The sequence below is a fragment of the Perca fluviatilis genome, chromosome 12 (genome assembly GCF_010015445.1).
Source record: "Perca fluviatilis chromosome 12, GENO_Pfluv_1.0, whole genome shotgun sequence".
In the NCBI taxonomy this organism is placed as follows: Eukaryota; Metazoa; Chordata; class Actinopteri; order Perciformes; family Percidae; genus Perca; species Perca fluviatilis.
In genome coordinates, this window is record NC_053123.1 from 32551311 (window position 1) to 32574075 (window position 22765).

The 22765-nt window shown below is 40.8% G+C and overlaps 2 protein-coding genes across 2 annotated transcripts; both read right to left on the reverse strand.

The window, feature by feature from the left end:
* Window positions 1-800: 800 nt before the first annotated feature.
* On the reverse strand, window positions 801-11910 carry LOC120570008 (trace amine-associated receptor 13c-like). The gene is made up of 3 exons (XM_039818229.1): window positions 11775-11910; window positions 3129-3205; window positions 801-1617 (listed from the first exon to the last, which is right to left on the reverse strand). The coding sequence occupies exons 2-3, from the start codon at window positions 3164-3166 to the stop codon at window positions 801-803; spliced, it is 855 nt and encodes a 284-aa protein (XP_039674163.1). The 5' UTR covers window positions 3167-3205; window positions 11775-11910.
* An 8564-nt stretch (window positions 11911-20474) lies between these two features.
* LOC120570005 (trace amine-associated receptor 13c-like) lies at window positions 20475-21807 on the reverse strand. Its single transcript, XM_039818227.1, has 2 exons — window positions 21644-21807; window positions 20475-21291 (listed from the first exon to the last, which is right to left on the reverse strand). The coding sequence occupies exons 1-2, from the start codon at window positions 21805-21807 to the stop codon at window positions 20475-20477; spliced, it is 981 nt and encodes a 326-aa protein (XP_039674161.1).
* Between the last annotated feature and the right edge of the window lie 958 nt (window positions 21808-22765).

A 22765-nucleotide genomic window follows, 5' to 3' on the forward strand; every position in this document is an offset into this window, starting at 1 on the left:
TCAGCCTGAGTCGAGGAGAAGGTTCAAAGCGGATAGCAGGAAATCTGTCCAAACAACAACATATCTGAGTCCAAGCAGAAAGTTTGAGTGCAAGCAGAGCAAATCCAAGCGCGAGCACAAACTTTGCGCACAAGCAGAGAAAATCCAAGCGCCGAAAGCACAAACTTTGAGCACAAGCAGAGCAAATCCAACGCGAGCAGTGACTATTTGAGTGTGAGAGCAAGGTTTTGAGGGAAATTATTACAAAATCTGAACGTAATATCAGTGAGAAATGCTCTCAAATTGAAAGAATGCGCTCTTGATTAAAGATAGGAATATAACTCCATACAACACCTGATGGTTTTCTCTACTTGACGGGAAAGTGTGGCTGTTCAGGGGCATCTTTTTTCTCTGTGAAACAGGAGCCCAGCAGGCCTGTACTTTCTGTTAGCAACAACATGGACACAAATCACAGAGATGATGCTGTGACCAAACATAGAGACATGATCAAGCTTTAAAGTGAGATGTTTCCATCAAAGTTGAGAGGAAACGGTTCCCTGGCAAGAAAACACCCTTCATAAGTGTCAGTGAATTTAAAACTTGCATTAAACCGGTGATTACCTAGAGACAGGATATGGTGCTTAAGACTCTTTGCAGAGAGGAAAAGTGCACAACAACCAATAGCTGAAACACAGGTCTTTTAATTGATGGGTAATCATATCTTCACTTTCTGTATTTGATAATTCACTCACTGAACAGCAGGAACATATTCATTCATTTATCCTTAGACCGAGTCTGATCTCAGTCCCTCCACCGCCTCTCTACAGCATGTTGGTCTCAGAGGAGCCAGGCTGCAGTATCTGAAGAGTTACAATGAGTTTAACTGCTTTTCTAAACCAGGGGTACAAGAAGGCATAGATCACAGGGTTTAGACAAGAGTTAGACAAAAACAGAATGACTGAAAAGTCTTGAAGTGAAGCCATAGTCAAGTTGTAATCTACCCATGTTATGATGTATAACGGGCATACACACAATAGAAAAACAAGTACAAGAACACCAAGCTTCCTGGCTGCTTTCAGCTCTGATTTCTTTGCCTTTGGAGTCACTGAATGCTGGAGTGTGACAGCTGTAATGTGAGAGCGCATGGCACGAGCCTGAGACACAGCCACGGCAAATATTCTCAGATATAGAGCTATGATGACAGTAACTGGAACAATGAAGTTAAGAAAAAGATCAAAAAGCAGTGAGCCGTTATCAGGGGACAGACCACATGCTCCGTAGCAGTATTTATAACTCCCTGGTTGAGTCGGAAGATCCTTTACATAGAGAAGGCTGTAGGTAAAAGAACAGAGCCAACACAGACAAACACAGAATTTAACTCTTCTTGCAGTGACTTTAGTAGTGTAATGCAGAGGGTAACAAATAGCCACATAACGGTCAACTGATATGAGAACTATGTCACCTATTGAGGCTGAGGTAATGATGATGGAAATAAGATTATACATAGCACACACAAAGTCACCAAAAAACCAGCAGGATGTTCTGTTGAAAATTTGTACCGGCATCAGCACGAGGCCCACTAGAAGGTCTGAGACAGCCAGAGAGAGGAGGAGGATGTTGGTGGGTGTGTGGAGCTGCCTGGAGGGAAAGGGAAAAGCACCATTTAACCAACAAGAGTGACAAAACCAGTATTCAAAATGAAAATACAAATCCACATGAGTTTATATATATTCCGTTCCACCACATCAGTAGTTAGCATATGTTTAAGTGTAGACAGTTAAAATGACTTGGTTGAGGTCACGGTGGACAGAAACAATGCTTAATATTGGTAAGAGAGTGGACATGAACAACAGTCTCTGGTATCAAAGTCAGACATTTGGAGCAACATTATTCAGTACTCGCTCAAAGACAATTCTTCTAAATATACAGTAGCTGTTCACATTTTTAAGTTACAAATCCTGTACAGAGAAGCTGAGAAGTTAATATATGCCTGAAGTGGGAGATAGAGATGATGATGAGCAGGTTGAGAGTCACAGTGATTGGAGAGATGGAGTACAGCATAATGGTAACTGTTTGGGGCCAAGGCGAGGACTTTATACAGGAGGTGTTTGGGAAGTGAGGAAAGCAGAGATCGTCTCTGTCCTCAACCTCCATCTGCAGAGATCTGCAGATAGCTGCAGCTCTGGCAGCTCTCTGAACAAACCTGAGTCATGTAACTGAATTATCTCTCTCACATTCTCTTCATCCCCGCCTCTCTCTCACTCCCTGTTGGACTCTGATGCCCCTCCTCCCTTGCTCTGCACATCCCACCATCATCATTGCTCTCTCTGTAAACCTGCCTTTCTCACTGTCTCTCTATCCAATCTCTCTTTTGTCATTTTCTACACTTGTTTCCTTTCCTTTGTCCTATTATTGTCCTACGGATTACTTTTCAAGTTTCTAAAACAGTAGTCTTGCTTTGCCAGCTGTGTCTACGCAGCCCTTTGGAGAACAGTCTGGCTACCCCACAGATGCATTCTGGGATAGGAAAAAAAAATGTAATTTCTTTAACCCAATCACAATTGACTCGGGAGGCGCAAAAGACGGTGTCTCTGCAAAACAGTCAGTTTCGTTGACACATTTCACCTGACAAATGAAAACCCCACATACAATAATAAATTAACTTAACTTACAAAATACAGTGATGTGAGCTATTTAAATTAAATGTATGTATGGTTAAACATCATGTGCTCTACTAGAGTATCTCCGTGTGTATTTTTTCCATAACAATCCCACCGATTTGCCCAGAAAACTCTGCTGGATATCTCAAATCAGCCAGTTGGAGATCACCAATGTTTCCTCTCTAGCGTTTAGCTTAGTGCAGGGCCAGTGAAACCATACACGACGGTGGCTAAGCTGTGTCTTTCTCCCCAGCTGACCAAATATGGTCACTTCTGTCTTCAAAATACCAAGATAATGTTGGCCAAAATGCAAACTCCTAGAATCAAAACAGCAGTCAGATGCTACGTCCATCATATTTACAATCTATGGTTTGCTGTCCGAGGAACTAGCCAACTCAGTTCTGATATTTGTATACCGGGCTAACATTTATTAGCTTATGTTAATTGTGAGTGAGAAGATTGTGAGGCTAATGTTAGCTAACATCAGACCTTGTGCAGACCTCTGCTTCGTCCCGTCTCTTCTTCATCAGTGGTAGTAGGAGAGAAGCTGCAGCTCTGGAAGCTTTCTGCCAAGACATGTCATGCAACTGATTTTTCTCTTTCTACCATTTTCATTTTCTCCACATTTACACTTCTCCATCATAATCTCTGATGGACACTGATGTCTTTCCTGTCAGGGTTGTACAGGTTCAGACCCAAAATGCAGAGACAGCAACAGCTAGGATAGAGAAACAAAAGGTCTTACTATTTATTATGTGGTGGCAAATTTTATTTTAACTATTATTGATTAATGATTTTAACCATTTGCTTAAAGATTGTTTTAAACCTCCATAGAATGCTGTTCCTTCCTCTTAGACTCTTAAAGACCAGAGAGGGACAGCTGCAGCCATGAACTCTTAGCCTAGAAGCTTTATTTTGGAGAGACACTAGCTTCTCATTTGTTTAACTTTTTAGCAGACAAAGTCGAGAAGGCCACAAAACCATGTCTCCTTCTGCCTCCGGAGATAAACTGTTGTTTAGGCTAATATCGAGAACAGAGAGCAGAGAGGAAGGTGAGGATAGTTTGACTTTTCATGATGTCCTATTTTCAACTATGGCCAGGCTAAAAGATAAAGTGAGAGGGGTGGCTTAAGAGAGGTTTTGACTATATGATGATGTGATGTTTAGATTTTAGTTTAGAAATGCTCATTCAGTTGTACTGCGTGTACCTGTGAATCTGTAATCTCATATTTTGCAAAATATAATAAATGCTCAAGGACCAGACTTTGGTTTAATTCTCAAACAGTCTTTATATGTTTTCATTTTTATCATTGATATTTACAAAACTCTGCTGCTTCAAGAAAACTTCCATCACAATTACTCCAAGGAATACATACTGGAAAACTATTACAGGATGAACATGAGGTGCCAAGGGCACAATGACAAACGAAGTGACAATAGAACTCAAAGAACATGACAGGTTAAATACACGAGGAACTAAGGCACAGCTGGAGTGTGCAGGGAACTGGAATAAATGATTGGGTAACAAGACTTGCAAAACAAAAGTCCCTGACACACCGAGCTGACAGCCAGGAACTGGTGGCAACAAAGGCGACTGTGGCGTCGGCCCACCTCGTCTTTGTCTTGGCCCAAAATTAGCACTCGGACATACCACAGAGAGTACAGCCGACGGCCAAGTACCATGTATATTATGGGCATCAAGCAAATTAAATAACTACCAATAAATACCAGCAGGTGGTGGTAATCTATTGTCATTCTACAGGCTGCGGCTGGAAATCGGAAGAAGGATGGGAAATAGTTTTAACATGACTTTAAAATCGACATAAACCGAGCCAAAATGCTTATGTTACCATTAGTTAGCTCGTTCTTGTTTCCTAACTTTGTCACAAGTTATAAGAGCTTAACGTTAGCTGGCAGCTTCATGGAACGCAGTTAATGTCACGTGCCCTCACAGCTGTCAGTGAGCTTCCGACTTCATATATTACCTTCTAATAGCTGTATTCTCAGCCCTCTGCTTGATTCCCTGCTGACTTCTAGCTATTCTGATTCTCTGCCTGCTAGCATAGCCTAACAGTCAGCAAGCCTCGGGCCTTCCCACCTCCCATCTGTCCTCTCCTTTGCAGTCTGAATGAATTTTGCTGGCGTAGTCTTGTTGTTAGCACTACAAAATAACACTGAAAGCATTCACTTGGCCAAAAGATGCAGAACCAGAAAAAGTAGGATCGTAAAAGGTCCAACAAGTCTTCCAAACCAATGACAATATAGGTTGTTTATCCCTACCCTCTTATACGACCCAGAGGAGCATTTCTTTAATTGACGCTCGTTGGCAAGAAAATACTATCCACTACTTTTGTTTTTAAAGAGTACACGATCCCTGGTCTCCTGGGTAAAAGTCCGGTTTTTGTTTGACCTGTCCACCACCCAAACCTGTTTTTTTCCACAGAAATTGTCGCTCTTATACTTTGTGTCCTTATGTAATGTTTGCTCAATTGCTATGGCCCCGTCCGAACATGTTGGTGCACTCCGGCAGCACATCACCACTAACCCCAACCCTCTTAACCTACTAAATCATCCACTTTATTCACCAGCCAGTCTCTATTTGCCGCTGAGCTGCACCAAAGTCTTTGGTTCAGTAGGGTTTTAAGGCCCTGACACACCAACCCAAAAACCGTCCGTCAGACAGTCTGGGGCAGTCAGTGACTCGATTCTTTTTAGTGTGATCCGTGCTTTGGTCTGTGCGGGGGGCCGTCGGCCTTCATTTTGGCTGACCTGACTTGCAGGATCGGAGGGCAGGCTGTTGGACTCAATGACCAATCTGATTGGTGGAGTGCAAACCCGGAAATGGCGAGCGGGATGAGTGACGAACACCTCTCAAAATCAGACAAAAATCTTTTAAACTGACCTTTGTCGATCTGAAAAGAAGACAGATTCAGCAACTATACTTACATACATATATACAGTTGAAACCAGATATTTACATACACTTAAAAAAAAACCACAAAAACATTTCTTTACTGTCATACATTAAATCAGAGTAAACTTTTTTCTGTTTTAGATCAATACATATTAACATATTTTTTGCATTTGTTAAATATCAGTATCAAGCCAGGGAGAATTTGAATGTATTTTTTTTTCAGAAGTATACATACACTTCCTTAGTGTTTGGTAGAATTTCCCCTGAAACTGTTTCACTGGTTCAAACGTTTTGGGTATCCTTCCACAAGCTTTCTACAATAGTTTGCTGGAATTTTGGCCCACTCCTCTTGACAGAACTGTGGATGCATATAAAGGCACACCTCAAACACAGAGGCTCTTTCTTTGACATCATGGGAAAATCAAGAGAAATCAACCAAGACATCAGGAAAAGAATTGTGGACCTCCACAAGTGTGGCTCATCCTTAGGTGCAATTTCCAGATGCCTGAAGGTCCCACGTTCATCTGTTCAGACAATAATACGCAAGAATAAAAAACATGGGAATGTACAACCATCATACCGCTCAGGAAGGAGATGGATTCTGAGTCCCAGAGAGGAAGGTTTTTTGGTGCGAAATGTGCGAATCAATCCCAGGACAACAGCAAAAGACCTTGTGAAGATGCTAGCTGAAACTGGTAAGACAGTGTCATTATCCACAGTAAATGAGTCCTGTAGCACTATGAGCTAAAAGGTTACTCTTGGAGAAGAAAGTCATTACTTCAAAACCACCATAAAAAAGCCAGACTACAGTTTGCAACTGCACATGGGGACAAAAATCTATCAAAAATCAAGTCCTGTGGTCTGACGAAACAAAACTTGAACTGCTCGGCCATAATGATAAACGGTGTATTTGGAGAAAAAGGGCGAAGCTTTGAAGCCTCAGAACACCATCCCAACTGTGAAGTATGGGGGTGGTAGTATAATGTTGTGGGGCTGCTTTGCTGCATAAGGGACTGGTCTACTTCACAAAATAGATTGCATCATGAGAAAAGAAAATTTTGTGGATATATTGAAGCAACATCTGAAGACAGCAGTCAGGAAGTTAAAGCTTGGGCGCAAATAGGTCTTCCCATTGGAAAATGACCCCAACCATACCTCCAAATTAGTTACAAAGTGGCTTAACGACAACAAAGTCAAGGTATTGGAGTGGCCATCACAAAGCCCTGCTCTCAATCCCATAGAACATTTGTGGGCAGCACTGAAAAGGCGAGTGCGAGCAAGAAGGCCTACAAACCTGACACAGTTACACCAGTTCTGTCAAGAGGAGTGGGCCAAAATTCCAGCAAACTATTGTAGAAAGCTTGTGGAAGGATACCCAAAACGTTTGGCCCAAGGGCAACAGTTTCAGGGGAAATTCTAGCAAATACTAAGGAAGTGTATGGATACTTCTGACTTTGATGAAAGTGATAAAAAAAATACATACAAATTCTCCCTCGCTCGATTCTGACATTTAACAAATGTCAGAATATGGAAATATGTTAATATGTATTGATCTAAAACAGAAAAGGTTTACTCTGATTTAATGTATGACAGTGAAGAAATAAATGTTTTTGTGTTTTTTTTTTTAAGTGTATGTAAATAAAATGTTGCTTAAAATGTTTTCAGTAAAATACGAGATCGTAAAATACGAGATCGTATTTAGAACAAGCCACCATTATTGGTCAGCTGGAGAAGCCAGACCCACGTGACGCGTTCGGCATTTCCAGTTTTCATTTTTTATTCTGTCTCGCGCACGCGCAGAACGTACGCTCAAGTCGGCATCGCTTCAGTGTGTTCCAAGGCACTTTTTGGACCTCAGGGAGCAGTGGTGGAATGTAACTATCGTTACTGTACTTCAGTAAACTTTTCACGTATCTGTACTTAAGGACAATCAATAGTGAATACTTTTGACTTTTACTTTTTGCAGCAATTATCTGTACTTTTTACTCCACAACATTCCGTTACATTTTCTGATCAGTTTTTCCCCCTGCCAAAAATTCTTCCTGACAGTCACACATTTGCAGTCCGCAGGGAAGCCTTCAGCAGCAGCCGTCCAGCTCCCGATGCCGCTCAAGATATTACGAATCCCACTATGGCCACGCCAAGACCCGCCCTTCAATAGCATTTATTGGCCAGGCGCGTACTGCTCCCGTTACTGCTGCTGATCCCGATTCTCTGCTTGGTCATATGTGAAGCAGCTGTTCACATAGGTTTAATATACAACCTGCATATTTATCTTGAAAACTCCCGGTCCTCCTCAGCTGTGAAGCCACGTACGTCTTGTCCAAGCCCGTATGTTCTCGCTAAATAAATGTGTGCAGCATTCACTGTCCCGTGGGAAATAATGCAGAGTTGTTTTTTTTGTTAATTAATAGAATATAGACATTAAGAGAATAAATCATTATGCAAGTACATTTACTTTTAATATTTAAAAGTACATTTAAAATCAAGTACTTTTTACTTTTATTTAAGTAGGGTTGTCATCGTTGTACTTCTACTTTTACTAAAGTAATTATGTCTCTGGTTATTTGTACTTTTACTTAAGTACTGAGATTCAGTACTTCCTCCACCACTGCTGCTGAGCTACACCAAACTCTTTGGTACAGTGGGTTTTATGATGAGAGGTGAGTGTCTGGCATCGTAAGGCATATTGGTGGTGGTAGAGTGTGGTCCCCCCCGAAGCGCTTTAAGTGTCTATCATAAAGCGTTATATAAATGTGTGGAATTATTATTATTATTATTATTATTATTATTATTATTATTATTATTATACTGTGAGAGTGAACAAAAACAGTAAAGGTTTGGGTCTTAAAACCAAAATACTCCGTAGAGCTGAGAGGAGCTGCACAGTCGGGGGATAATTCTCTGTAGATTTGTGACTGGCAGCAACCCCTCTCACATTACACATGCTAATTGAATCCCATTTTATGTTAAAAAAAAATTCCACTTGATTAAATTATTGCATTCTCAGACACAATATCAACTGAAAAAACAGTCCTGTTCAGTAACGATTACATCATATGTTAATGAGTTCATGCTGATGCTTGTTTGTCTTCACACCTCTGCTGGCAGTGACACCTCATTGGTCGAGATGTCATCACCTGACTAACCCATGCAGGTGTGAACAAACTTCCTGTCCAGAGGGGTTCAGCACACCGCCTTTAGGAGCCACTAATGGGCTGCAAAACATTGTTCATAGAGAGGCAAATCAAATCTCACGGGACCAGTTGGGAACTGTTTGTGTGTCTGATGATGCCCACTATACACAACAAAGTAAATGGTCATTTAGCCCATCAAACACTGATCTATTGGGAGATGAGTTTTGACACTTCAGTTTTAGCTCTGCACACTTTACACGCGACTTTCCTAAAGCTAAATGGCGTGTTATCTGTACGCATTTTAAGCTATCCACATGTATGTCTATGCTGTCAGGGCTCTAGAGTGCGACCAATTTCCCGTAAGGGTGCGACTAAGATTTTTCCTAGGTCGTACCGGTGCACCTAACGTCCTCGCATTCGCAAATTAGGAAGGAAACCCTGTCTTTGCATTTGTTTTAATAAAAGAGCTTTGAATAGTGGCTTTGACTTAAAACTGAACATTTAGCCCACTTTGTGAAAAATATGTATTAGAGATAGAGATATATATATTGTGTATTGCCATTCAGCCGAAAAATACAGAGATATGATTTTTAGTCCTGAAGATCTGATAAGAATCAGTGTGGGAGGGGCCCAGCCTTGAGAATTTTGATGATAGGGAGTGTGGCGAGCTGGTTTAGCCAAGGCCAAAGGGGAAGAAGGCCAAATTACAGGTGTTGGCCATCTGAGGGGCATTTGACAGCAAGGGGGGGACCCGCTATAAGACTTTCAGTACAGTATAATTGTGCTTCAAATAAAAACAAAATTACCAACTCCTTATTCTTGTTTAAAATAATTTACATTATATATATATATATATATATATATGAATGTATATGGAGTGTGATAAAAAGGTGACCTTGAAATTGTGGCATTAATGGCAACGAAAGGAAAAATGTGGGTGCACCTAAATTTTGTGCTGGTGCACCTAAATAAAAAAAGTTAGGCGCACCAGTGCAACCAAGGCAAAAGGTTAGTCTGGAGCTCTGACTGTATACAGCGGATGTAAACATACACACCACGTGGCATCATGTAACACAAAAAAACTAGTTCCTTGTTTACTTCTGTTGAAAGGTGAACCTACATAGTTACGTCATCTTCTATCACTCCAAAAATCCTCCCCCTCCACTCCTCTCACCCTAACCTCAACCCTTTTTCCTCCCCACCTAACTCCCCCCTCTTTCCCACCCTATTTACCTTCTCCCCCTCCTTCCTCTTCCCCCCTCCACCAGTTCTTTCTGACGCACAACCCGGTCCTTCAGGCCTCTGTTCGTTGGAGGTGGGGGCGCCCGGGGGGCCCGGCGAGGTGACTCACCTCCCAATCCAACTCCCTAAACGTAACCCAAGACGACAGGTGGGAGTGGAAATTAACCCACTGTCGGCCAAAGAGCTCCGGCGGCTTGGATTGGTTCAGGCTGAGTCCCTTGCCTGTCCCTCTGCCTCCACCCCCCCCTTCACTACCTGACACAACCCACATTGCACACAGCAAAATGTGATGTATCAAAATGATGACGATGAAGGGACAAATGAAAAGCAAAAAGCTGATTCCACCCCAAACATCTGATTTATCCTCCTCTATCCCAAAGAGGGTCTCTGCAGCAGCCACCGGCCCCCGGAACCACACACACACCCACGCACATTCAAAAAAATACAAGACTGCTCGCTGGAGGTGGGGAAGCGGACCCTTTTTCTTGGGGACTCCAACCTCTCATACATTCCATCTTTTACAGACCCACACATACAGGTTAACAGTTACCCCGGAGCTACCTTCCACCACATAACAGCCATCTTAAAAACACTACACCCACAACCAGACACACAACACGTCATACTTTCATTTGGACTTAATAACACTCTCTGAACACAAACAGACTACCATACTCAAACAGCTACAGCAGATGGTAAAAACTGGTTACACTACATTTCCTAACGCCACCATTTACATCCCTGTAATAAACTTCTCCAACAGGTTGAACAGACGGCAACAGGCCCTACTAACAACCCTCAATAACACAATAACCTCCAAATATACTTTTCTTGCAGAAATCAACCCATTTCTTTTCCAAACAGCCAAAGACAACATTCACTGGACAGCCGACACGGCTGATATGTTGTTCAAGTACTGGAAACAGCAATTAAACTAATAACAGGGACCAACTGTCAGAATACAACCCCCATTCATTCAGATAGAACCAATCTCTCTACTGTTCTCTCCCTCACACCCACACAGCTGGAGATCCTGGAAAAAGGCCTCACTTTCATCCCTACACCCAAACCTCTTCGGGGGTTAATTTCCACTTGCAGAGGGGGTCCCACCTAATATGTATTTAGGGATTTTTTAAGAAATATTTTTAAAAATGCCTTGGTTGTCCTTTATAATTTTTGCTTTATCTATATTTTAATATAAATGTTATTGTGTTTCTTTCTCTATTCTTAATATTATTATAATAATCATTTATTATTAAAAAATGGAATTACTTGCCTCAAGATTTCATATGATAATACACATGCTATTGGTTTTATGTATGACTAACAGTGTGGTTTTATTCTATGATGTATTTTAAATTATTTATGGTTATTTATTGTGTGGCACTTTTACTTTTTAAGCACTTTTAAACCTCAGCACTTATTACTAATTTTGTGCACTTTTTAACCTCAAGGGCAAGTAATTCAGATAGTATTTTAGACTATTTAAATGTTTTTAGTCCTTTTTAAAAGGTATAGTGGAGGATTTTCCTGAATTTTAGAAAAGAACCGCCCTCTCCACTTTTTGAAAAAATGCACATGCGCAACACTCAACCTGCTCCCGAGACGTAACGCCTATTAAACGTGTGCACGAGAGTGCACTGTTTACAAGTTGCTGTCGGCATGGTTCATACAAGCCTACTTTCCAAAAGAAGATTTGCACTTTTTCACAAATTGAGATGTTTACCGTGTCTGTGCAGTGCGTGACTTGTGCCAGGGCTAGCATAGCTAATCATAGCTCACATCAACTTTTACTAGCAGTGATTTTAAATGGATTTCTCCAAATAGCATGCCAAACTTTACCTGTCGTGTAGAAACTTCGCGACTGAGGCATCAGTGGGAAGCCCAACCTGTGCTTTTAACACTCAAAAACACTCTGGTCTTGTTTCCTTTCTTCAGAGGCCTTTCTCTTCTTGTCATACATTTCGTAGACACTTGTAGCTCACCACACATATACACCTGAAAGTGCGCATGCGCAGAAAGCGAAAACTACCTAGGGACGAGCACGTACGACGGCCTTACGTAAACATAGCGCCAGAATGATTGACAACTAGGAGGACCAATAGTCTTGATGATCCACCCGGAATAAGAAAATCCTCCACAATACCTTTAATGTTAAATAATATTCCTTCATATTGGGATAGATTTTTATATATATATACTGTATATATATATATATATATATATATATATATATATATATATATATATTAGGGCTGTCAAAATGAACGCGTTAATTTTTGCGTTAAATTTTTTATATTTAACTTGTTAAAAAAATTAACAAAATTAACGCAGCTGTGTTTGTTTACTTCATGTGGCGGCTGAGAAACGTAATACGTCTCCATAACAGCAGGCGGCGCTACTCTGTATTGTTGCCCAATTAATGAAAACCGGCAGCTGATTGGACAAACGCGTCACACGGGTTTGTTTTCTACGTAAATTGAAAGCCAGACTGTCATGGCGGCCGTTCAAAATACGATCTCATATTGTACTAAAATAGTTCACTGAAACGTGTTTCTGAAAACATTTTAAGAGAGAAATAGGCCATGCAGTTGTTGAATCTGTCTTCATTTCAGATCAACAAAGGTCAGTCTAGAAGATTTTCGTCAGATTTTGAGAGACTTAAAACTAAGTTACCTCATTCCGCTTGCCATTTTCGGGTGAGTCCCGACCATTGACTGCCCTGCCGCCGACTGAACATGGGCTCGTTGGAGATGAACTGCGCCTCGCCTGTAAAGTAGACAAGAGCAGGCGACAGCAGCCGGGGACGGTGACAAAAATCTGCTCTCAAGTCAGACAGTTTCTAGCCGTTTCAGCAGCCTTCAGCAGGACTAAATAAGCCAAATTGTTGCTGCTGTTTTTCTGAAAGATATTAAACATTCTGAACTTAGCAGAAACTTTCCTTGTTTGTTTTTTTCTTCATATTTGCAAAGTTAAATGATTTAGCATTTAAATATCCATTATTACAAGCTTCAGTCTCAATTTTAAAAAGCGATTAATCGCGATTAATTACAGCAAATTGTGCAATTAATAAGTTAATTTTTTTTATCGATTGACAGCCCTATATATATATATATATATATATATATACTGTTGTTTTGTTGTTGTTGATTTTTTAAAAGGAGCCCTGCTGCTTTAACAGAGTGGCCCATTTAAATGAATGAGAGGGCTGTGTTTTTTCACAAACTAAATGCAGCTTCACACCTCAAAAACCATTATCACTTAGTGAGATTTTGGGACAAATGGAAAATAGCCTTTAACACCCCCAGTGGCCATTAAGAGTATCTGGTTCTGTCTCTGACACTGATCAATACATGTGTGAATTTAAAGCTTGCATTAAACTGGGTGATGACCTAGAAACAGTATATGGTGCTTATGACTCTTTCTTTAAATGCAGCAGCATCAGAGAGACACAATACACAACAAGATAAAGCTGAAGCACAGGCCTTTCAATTGTTCATCATACACAATTTAGACTTAAAGACAGGAAAGCATGTCTTCACTTTCTGTATTTGATAACTCACTCACTGAACAGCAGGAATATATTTATTCATTTATTTTTTTTCTCGACGAGTGGTGGTGGTAGAATCAATCAGGAAATGAGCTACCTAGACCCGGTCTATTCCTAGACCGCGTACCAGGCTACTGAACAAGACCGAATGTAACCGTGCAACCGGCCGGCCTGCTCGAGTAATGTAATCAAGCGGTGTCTTGGTTCTCGGCAAGTTTGAGTTATTAACCAAGCCTTGTTTCTGGTGCATCTTAGATGATTGTGTTCATGGCAATTCACAAATTATCGATGGGGAAGTACATCACATACAAATACACGTCATGTTATCTTGGTAGTTATTTAAAGTTTAGGAGACCAGCGCACCAGGCTACTGAACGAGACCGTAAGGACCGTAACTGAGCGTACTGCATGAGTCTATATTCAAATGAGTGTCTAGGTTCTCAGCAAGTTTGATTTATCAACCGATCCCAGAAGCCTTTATTTCTCGTGCAACTTAGATGATTGTGTACATACAAATCCATAGGCTACATTACCAAGGGGAAAGAATTATATCACATACAAATACATGTAATGTTATCTTGGTAGTTAAGTTAAATGTTAGAAATGAATGTTGCTACATGGTAGTTAGATAGTCACGAGGAGACCACCCACCAGGCTGCCGAATGTAACCGTGGCCAGTGCGTGAGTCTAGTGTCGGTCAGTATGAGTGTGTAAATAATGTCGAGACCGAATGTAACCGCAACCGCTCCAGTCTTCCATGGTGTCTTGGTTCCTGGCGGGGGAAGTTAATGCGTGATCGATGGCTCTGCTAAATAGTTTTGGGAAGGAAATTGTTTCGATGAATCGTTTGCATCTGGCAAATGAAAACGGCAAACATGATAGTAAATTAAGTTAACTCACACAATACAGTAACGTGAGCTACTTAAATTAGCTGGATACATGGTTAAACATCAGTTGCTCTTACCAGACTATCGCCCTGTGTACGTTTTCCATAACAATCCCACCGATAGGCCCAGAAAACTCTACTGGATGTCTCACCTCAGCCAGTTGAAGATCAGCAATGTTTCCTCTTGACCAGTTCATTCATAGAGTTGGATTGTGCAAGTATCTGTTCTTGTCATACACACATACATAGAAACACCACACACACATATTAAGTTATTATGTTGCAATGTGCCAGCAAAAGTTGTACCAGGTTAAATTTAGTTAATGGATGACCCTGACCTTTTATTTTAACAAAGCCCTGCTGCATCAACAGAGAGGTCTCATGTAAATGAATAGGAGTGCTGTGTGTTTTTTTTTTTACACATTGTTGTTGTCCATCTAAATGCAGCTTCAGGCCTCAGAAACGGTGGGACAGACTAAGGGCGCGTTCCAGGCAACCCGTAACTCACGTTTTCACAACCTTCTACCCGTGAATATATGAAAATACAAGTTTTACCTCCAATTTGCCAGTAAAAGTGGAGAGTTTTTTCACATGGCAGACATTCTGAGTTGGAAAGCACATCTGAAAATTGAATACAGCTATCGTGTTATCGTATACACCTGTGTTTAACATCTCAAAATTCTCACTGAGAGGAAAAATTATACAAACAACTTTTTAGATTGGAATTTTTCAGCCAAATTGAAAAACATCCAAAAACATGTTTTTGGTGTGATTTAATTTATTTTTGTCAACCTACTGCCGTGAAGTTTGTTCGTAGTGACAAAGGTATGGAATATTCTAAATTCGCAATTCAATCTTTTTACCTTTTTCCCACCGTCAAACTAACAAAAGTGGATGTGGACCAGCCAGGTCTCATGGAAGTTTGTGATATGGTTACGTTATTGAATCTCTTAAGTCGTGGACAGGTTACGTAAATGTCGTTTTTTTCGTGTGGCGCTTAGGATTTTTAAAGCAATGTATTTCAATGGGATGCATATTTCGTGATAACAGTACGATTACGGTAGCGAGTAGTATTGATAAGGCAAAAGTCCGCGTAGGGAGGTTGGCCGGGGTGGTGGATGGGTCAAAAAACACATGACTTTCACCCGGGAGACCGGGGATCGCGTCCCGCATGTTGCAGTACCTTTCCTCGTTATTACCGTCCCTCTGTTGTCGGCGTGTCCCGCGTGTGACGGTTCCTTTCCCCGTTAATTTTTTGCCTAACCACAACCGTCCCGTTATTATGGCATTTCATTTCCCCATTGTGGCGTTTCATTTCCCCGTTTCTTTGTCCCCCTGCGCGTCCCGCGAGTGGCGGGCTGTCACATTGTTGTGGCCGCCGTGTGGCGCCTCATTTCCCCGTTGTTGCGTCCCCCGAGCAGGTTCGAAAATCGTGACCTGTACACGTTCAAAAGTCGTTGCATGTACACGAAATCAACGTCAAAATCGTTACCTGTACACAGATTAATAAATTAAAATAACGTGACTATTACACGACCTGGCGTGAGACCGGGTTGATTTGGACACTCTAAACGCACCTGCGCCATGCGCTTCACACTATGGGCTGAGATCGTTGAAATAGGGCCCTATAATTTGCTCCTTGACTCCTCCACTTGCTTCCCTTCCTCCCATCTAAGCAGGGACGTGCAGAGACATTTTGGGCAGCAGGGGCTCAAGGAAACCAACGGCTTAATAGTTAATAAATAATCATTTATATGAAATATGAACAAAACACTTACTCTATTAACACAACTCTGACTACCTTACCAATTGATCTTATTTCCCTTATGCAATTGATTAATAGTTTTAAATAAACACAAAATGATATAGTTCACACATAAACTTTTTAGTATTCACCAGGTTAATCACAAACACCGCCACAATGCGCATGTTTTCTATGCTACTAGTTTCAAGTATATATTTAGAACAAGTGACTGTACTAAGGAGAGCGACATAGTTTCACTAAGTATTTGTTTATTTTGCAAAAAGTCTTTTTTATAAAAGAAATCAACAAAAATCTTCACACTAAACTGAAAAAGGCTGCAATTTTGTTAATTTTACAGGAAAAGAAAACTGAAAAACTCAAAATAATGAAGTTACTGTTTAATGCAGGACACTCTTTTCATTTTTTGGTCAATTTAGAGATTTTGGTCTATTTTGCTTCCATGTCTTCTTGTACTCTTATTGAAATAAACTTCCAAAATAAAGACTGAGATGGTATTTGGTTTAGGCTGCATCTTCAGATTTCTACTAAATTAATCTACATATTTAAACCTAACATTTAAGGAGGAAAGACTCTTAACTCATTAACTGGGGAAGTTCTGTGCTGATATTTTTTAGTTATTTTGTTTATCCTGTTCACGTGCAGAGCCTTGTCAAATGTATGCAAATTAGCACATTTTAATTACTTAATTAATTAATAAATTAATTACTTAGTTAAGTGGTGACGTTATCTGTCTCCATTAAGTACAGTAAATCAGCCAGTAGGCCCACGATGCCTCAGCTAAACCTTAGCTAACTTATTACATAAGCTAGTAGCATGTTAGCAAGTCATTATGTCCACATTACTGATGATTATTCATCTAAAATATATTGATATCAAGGTATTTGGTCAAGAATATAGTGATATCTGATCTTCCCCCTATCGCCCAGCCCTAAGACAAGTTTCAAGAATGGGAACATTTGTATTTTTTAGGGACACCTGTGTTTTTAGTGACACCTGTAACACTTGACAAAGGTTGACTTGACAACACCACTTGTCATCTCAACTGCTCTACTCCATTACTATCCTGCAAAATACAAGTCAACAGCTTCATCTTCTGGCAAGTCAGCAGAGCATTTCATGAATAACTGTGGCAGTTTGAGTTTGTAGATAATGTAGCTCTACACTGAACAATAATTGTTGCATGGCACAGGCTTTAACACCTGCCTCATTTAGTTTGGGTGAATCACACTAGGGTTGGTTTTCCCCCTTGGTGCGGTTCGTTGGGCAGGTTTGAATGCAACAATCACACTCAGATACCCAGGAGTATGAAAGCTAATAAGACACCTAAACAATCAAATACTTTTTCATCATATTTAACCTTAGCCCTAGTTTCTCTCTGACTTTAATTAATCCCTCCTTTCCTGACCCTATTTACAGACGCGACACCTTTCTGGATGACATCACATTACCTGCCAGGAAAAGTTGTACCACTGCTTTTTTTATTTAAAAAGCCCTGCTGCCTCAACAGAGTGGCCCTATTATATTTAAATGAATGAAAGGGCTGCGTTTCTTCACACTATGTTGTCTAAATGCAGCTTCATAGCTCTGAAATGCCTATCACTTAGTGAGAATTAGGGATGATTGGAAAACGGCCAGTAAGAGTATCTGTTTCTGTCTGTTTAACTGATTAATGCCCTGCAGGCTTGTAACCCCTGGTGACCCGTGTTCTTAGAGACACGGTAAACACATTCTCTCCAGCCCCCCCCCCCCTCTGTCGCTTTTACTGTTACTGTAGTTTTATTTTTTTTGTTCTGTTTCACCACATCATTATATTCTCTTGTGGTTTTTCTTGACCAGTCCAGGACATAGAGTTACATTATGAATTTGTCTTGTTTATTATATTTCATGTAACTTGACAAAAAAATATCACAATGCTATGTACAATTGAATGAATGACATTGAATGTGATCATTTTTCTAATAAAAAGGATTTTAAATGGCAATGCATCGTATTCACATAATTTGTCTAAAATAAGTTAAATGTAACTCATTATCTGATGAACTGTAAATAATCCTGTCTTTTAAAAGTACCTGTTGTTTAACTTGTTGCCAAAAGAACTTCATATTGCTTTAAATACAGTGCCTTGCGAAAGTATTCGGCCCCCTTGAACTTTTCGACCTTTTGCCACATTTCAGGCCTCAAACATAAAGATATAAAACTGTAATTTTTTGTGAAGAATCAACAACAAGTGGGACACAATCATGAAGTGGAACGAAATTTATTGGATATTTCAAACCTTTTAAACAAATAAAAAACTGAAATATTGGGCGGGAAAATTATTCAGCCCCTTAAGTTAATACTTTGGAGCGCCACCTTTTGCTGCGATTACAGCTGTAAGTCCCGTTGGAGTATGTCTCTATCAGTTTTGCACATCGAGACTGACATTTTTGCCCATTCCTCCTTGCAAAACAGCTCGAGCTCAGTGAGGTTGGATGGAGAGCGTTTGTGAACAGCAGTTTTCAGTTCTTTCCACAGATTCTCAATTGGATTCAGGTCTGGACTTTGACTTGGCCATTCTAACACCTGGATATGTTTATTTGTGAACCATTCCATTGTAGATTTTGCTTTATGTTTTGGATCATTGTCTTGTTGGAAGACAAATCTCCGTCCCAGTCTCAGGTCTTTTGCAGACTCCATCAGGTTTTCTTCCAGAATGGTCCTGTATTTGGCTCCATCCATCTTCCCATCAATTTTAACCATCTTCCCTGTCCCTGCTGAAGAAAAGCAGGCCCAAACCATGATGCTGCCACCACCATGTTTGACAGTGGGGATGGTGTGTTCAGGGTGATGAGCTGTGTTGCTTTTTACGCCAAACATAACGTTTTGCATTGTTGCCAAAAAGTTCGATTTTGGTTTCATCTGACCACAGCACCTTCTTCCACATGTTTGGTGTGTCTCCCAGGTGGCTTTTGGCAAACTTTAAACGACACTCTTTATGGATATCTTTAAGAAATGGCTTTCTTCTTGCCACTCTTCCATAAAGGCCAGATTTGTGCAGTATACGACTGATTGTTGTCCTATGGACAGAGTCTCCCACCTCAGCTGTAGATCTCTGCAGTTCATCCAGAGTGATCATGGGCCTCTTGGCTGCATCTCTGATCAGTCTTCTCATTGTATGAGCTGAAAGTTTAGAGGGACGGCCGGGTCTTCGTAGATTTGTAGTGGTCTGATACTCCTTCCATTTCAATATTATCGCTTGCACAGTGCTCCTTGGGATGTTTAAAGCTTGGGAAATCTTTTTGTATCCAAATCCGGCTTTAAACTTCTCCACAACAGTATCTCGGACCTGCCTGGTGTGTTCCTTGTTCTTCATGATGCTCTCTGCGCTTTACACGGACCTCTGAGACTATCACGGAGCAGGTGCATTTATACGGAGACTTGATTACATACAGCTGGATTCTATTTATCATCATTAGTCATTTAGGTCAACATTGGATCATTCAGAGATCCTCACTGAACTTCTGGAGAGAGTTTGCTACACTGAAAGTAAAGGGGCTGAATAATTTTGCACCCACTTTTTCAGTTTTTTATTTGTTAAAAAAGTTTGAAATAGCCAATGAATTTCGTTCCACTTCATAATGGGACCCACTTGTTGTTGATTCTTCACAAAAAATTACAGTTTTATATCTTTATGTTTGAGGCCTGAAATGTGGCAAAAGGTCGAAACGTTCAAGGGGGCCGAATACTTTCGCAAGGCACTGTATGTGTGTCATAGACAACAAATGTGATACAGAGATCAAACATGAATGGCACTAAAGTAAAAATACAACTTTTCTCCCTGAGCTGAAAGAGAACATGATCTTTTGTGCTGACAGTTGTATCTGATAAACAACAGCTGATGGTTTTCTCTACTTGACGGGAAAGTGTGGCTGTTCAGGGGCATCTTTTTTCTCTGTGAAACAGGAGCCCAGCAGGCCTGGACTTTCTGTTAGCAACAATATGGACACAAATCTCAGAGATGATGCTGTGACCAAACATAGAGACATGAGTTCAAAGCTGTAGTTGTGAAATGTTTCCATCAAAAGGAGAAACGGTTCCCTGGGAAGAAAACACCCTTCATAAGTGTCAGTGAATTTAAAACTTGCATTAAACCGGTGATTACCTAGAGACAGTATATGGTGCTTAGGACTCTTTGCAGAGAGGAAAAGTGCACAACAAGCAATAACTGAAACACAGGTCTTTTACTTGATGGGTAATCATATCTTCACTTTCTGTATTTGATAATTCACTCACTGAACAGCAGGAAGATATTCATTCATTTATCCTTAGACCGAGTCTGATCTCAGTCCCTCCACCGCCTCTCTACAGCATGTTGGTCTCAGAGGAGTCAGGCTGCAGTATCTGAAGAGTTACAATGAGTTTAACTGCTTTTCTAAACCAGGGGTACAAGAAGGCATAGATCACAGGGTTTAGACAAGAGTTAGACAAAAACAGAATGACTGAAGAGTCAAAAAGTGAAGCTACAATCCAGTTGTAATCTACCCATCCTATGATGTATAACGGGCATACACATATTAGAAAAACGACAACAAGAACACCAAGCTTCCTGGCTGCTTTCAGCTCTGATTTCTTTGCCTTTGGAGTCACTGAATGCTGGACTGTGACAGCTGTAATGTGAGAGCGCATGGCACGAGCCTGAGACACAGCCACGGCAAATATTCTCAGATACAGAGCTATGATGACAGTAACTGGAACAATAAAGTTAAGAAAAAGATCAAAAAGCAGTGAGCCGATACCAGCGGACAGAGCACATGTTCCATAGCAGGGTTTATAACTCCCTGGTTGAGTCGGAAGATCCTTTACAAAGAGAAGGCTGTAGGTAAAAGACCAGAGCCAACACAGACAAACACAGAATTTAACTCTTCTTGTAGTGACTTTAGTGTTGTAGTGCAGAGGGTCACAAATAGCCACATAACGGTCAACTGATATGAGAACTATGTCACCTATTGAGGCTGAGGGAATGATGAGGGAAATAGAAATATATGTAGCACACACAAAGTCACCAAAAAACCAGCAGGATGTTCTGTTGAAAATTTGTACCGGCATCAGCACGAGGCCCACTATAAGGTCAGAGACAGCCAGAGAGAGGAGGAGGATGTTGGTGGGTGTGTGCAGCTGTCTGGAGGGAAAGAGAAAAGCACCATTTAACCAACAAGATTAACAAAACAAGTATTCAAAATGAAAATACTAATCCATATGAGTTTGTATATATTCCGTTCCACCACATCAGTAGTAACCATATGTTTAAGTGTAAACAGTTAAAATGACTTGGTTGAGGTCACGGTGGACAGAAACAATGCTTAATATTGGTAAGAGAGTGGACATGAACAACAGTCTCTGGCATCAAAGTCAGACATTTGGAGCAACATTATTCAGTACTAGCTCAAAGACAATTCTTCTAAATATACAGCAGCTGTTCATATTTTTAAGTTACATATCCTGTAGAGAGAAGCTGAGAAGTTAATATCTGCCTGAAGTGGGAGATAGAGATGATGATGAGCAGGTTGAGAGTCACAGTGATCAGAGAGATGGAGTAGAACACAATGGTAACTGTTTGGGGCCAAGGCGAGGGCTTTATACAGGAGGTGTTTGGGAACTGTGGAAAGCAGAGATCGTCTCTGTCCTCAACCTCCATCTGCAGAGATCTGCAGATAGCTGCAGCTCTGGCAGGTTTCTGAACAAACCTGAGTCATGTAACTGAATTATCTCTCTCACATTCTCTTCATCCCCTCCTCTCTCTCTGTCCCTGTTGGACTCTGATGCCCCTCCTCCCTCGCTCTGCACATCCCACCATCATCTTTATCGCTCTCTCTGTAGCCCTGCCTTTCTCATTGTCTCTCTATCCAATCTCTCTTTTGTCATTTTCTACACTTCTTTCCTTTCCTGTGTCCTATTATTGTCCTACGGATTACTTTTCAAGTTACTAAAACAGTAGTCTTGCATTGCCAGCTTTCTCTCCACAGCCCTATGGAGAACAGTCTGGCTACCCCACAGATGCATTCTGGGACAGGAAAAAAAACATTAATTTTCATTTCTTTAACCCAATCACTATTCACTCGGGAGGCGCGGAAGTCTGTTTGCAGAGACGGTGGCTCTGCAACACAGTCTGTTTTGGTGGCACATTTGCACCTGGCAAATGAAAACGCCACATACAATAATAAACTAACTTAACTCACAAAATACAGTGATGTGAGCTATTTAAATTAGATGTATATATGGTTAAACATCATGTGCTCTACTAGAGTATCTCTGTGTGTATTTTTTCCATAACAATCCCACCGATAGGCCCAGAAAACTCTGCTGGATATCTCGAATCAGCCAGTTGGAGATCAGCAATGTTTCCTCTCTAGTGTTCAGCTTAGTGCAGGGCCAGTGAAACCATACACGACGGTGGCTAAGCTGTGTCTTTCTCCCCAGTTGACCAAATATGGTCACTTCTGTCTTCAAAATACCAAGATAGTGTTGGCCAAAATGCAAACTCCTAGCTTCAAAACAGCAGTCAGATGCTACGTCCATCATATTTACAATCTATGGTTTGCTGTCCGAGGAACTAGCCAATTCAGTTCTGATATTTGTATATCGGGCTAACATTT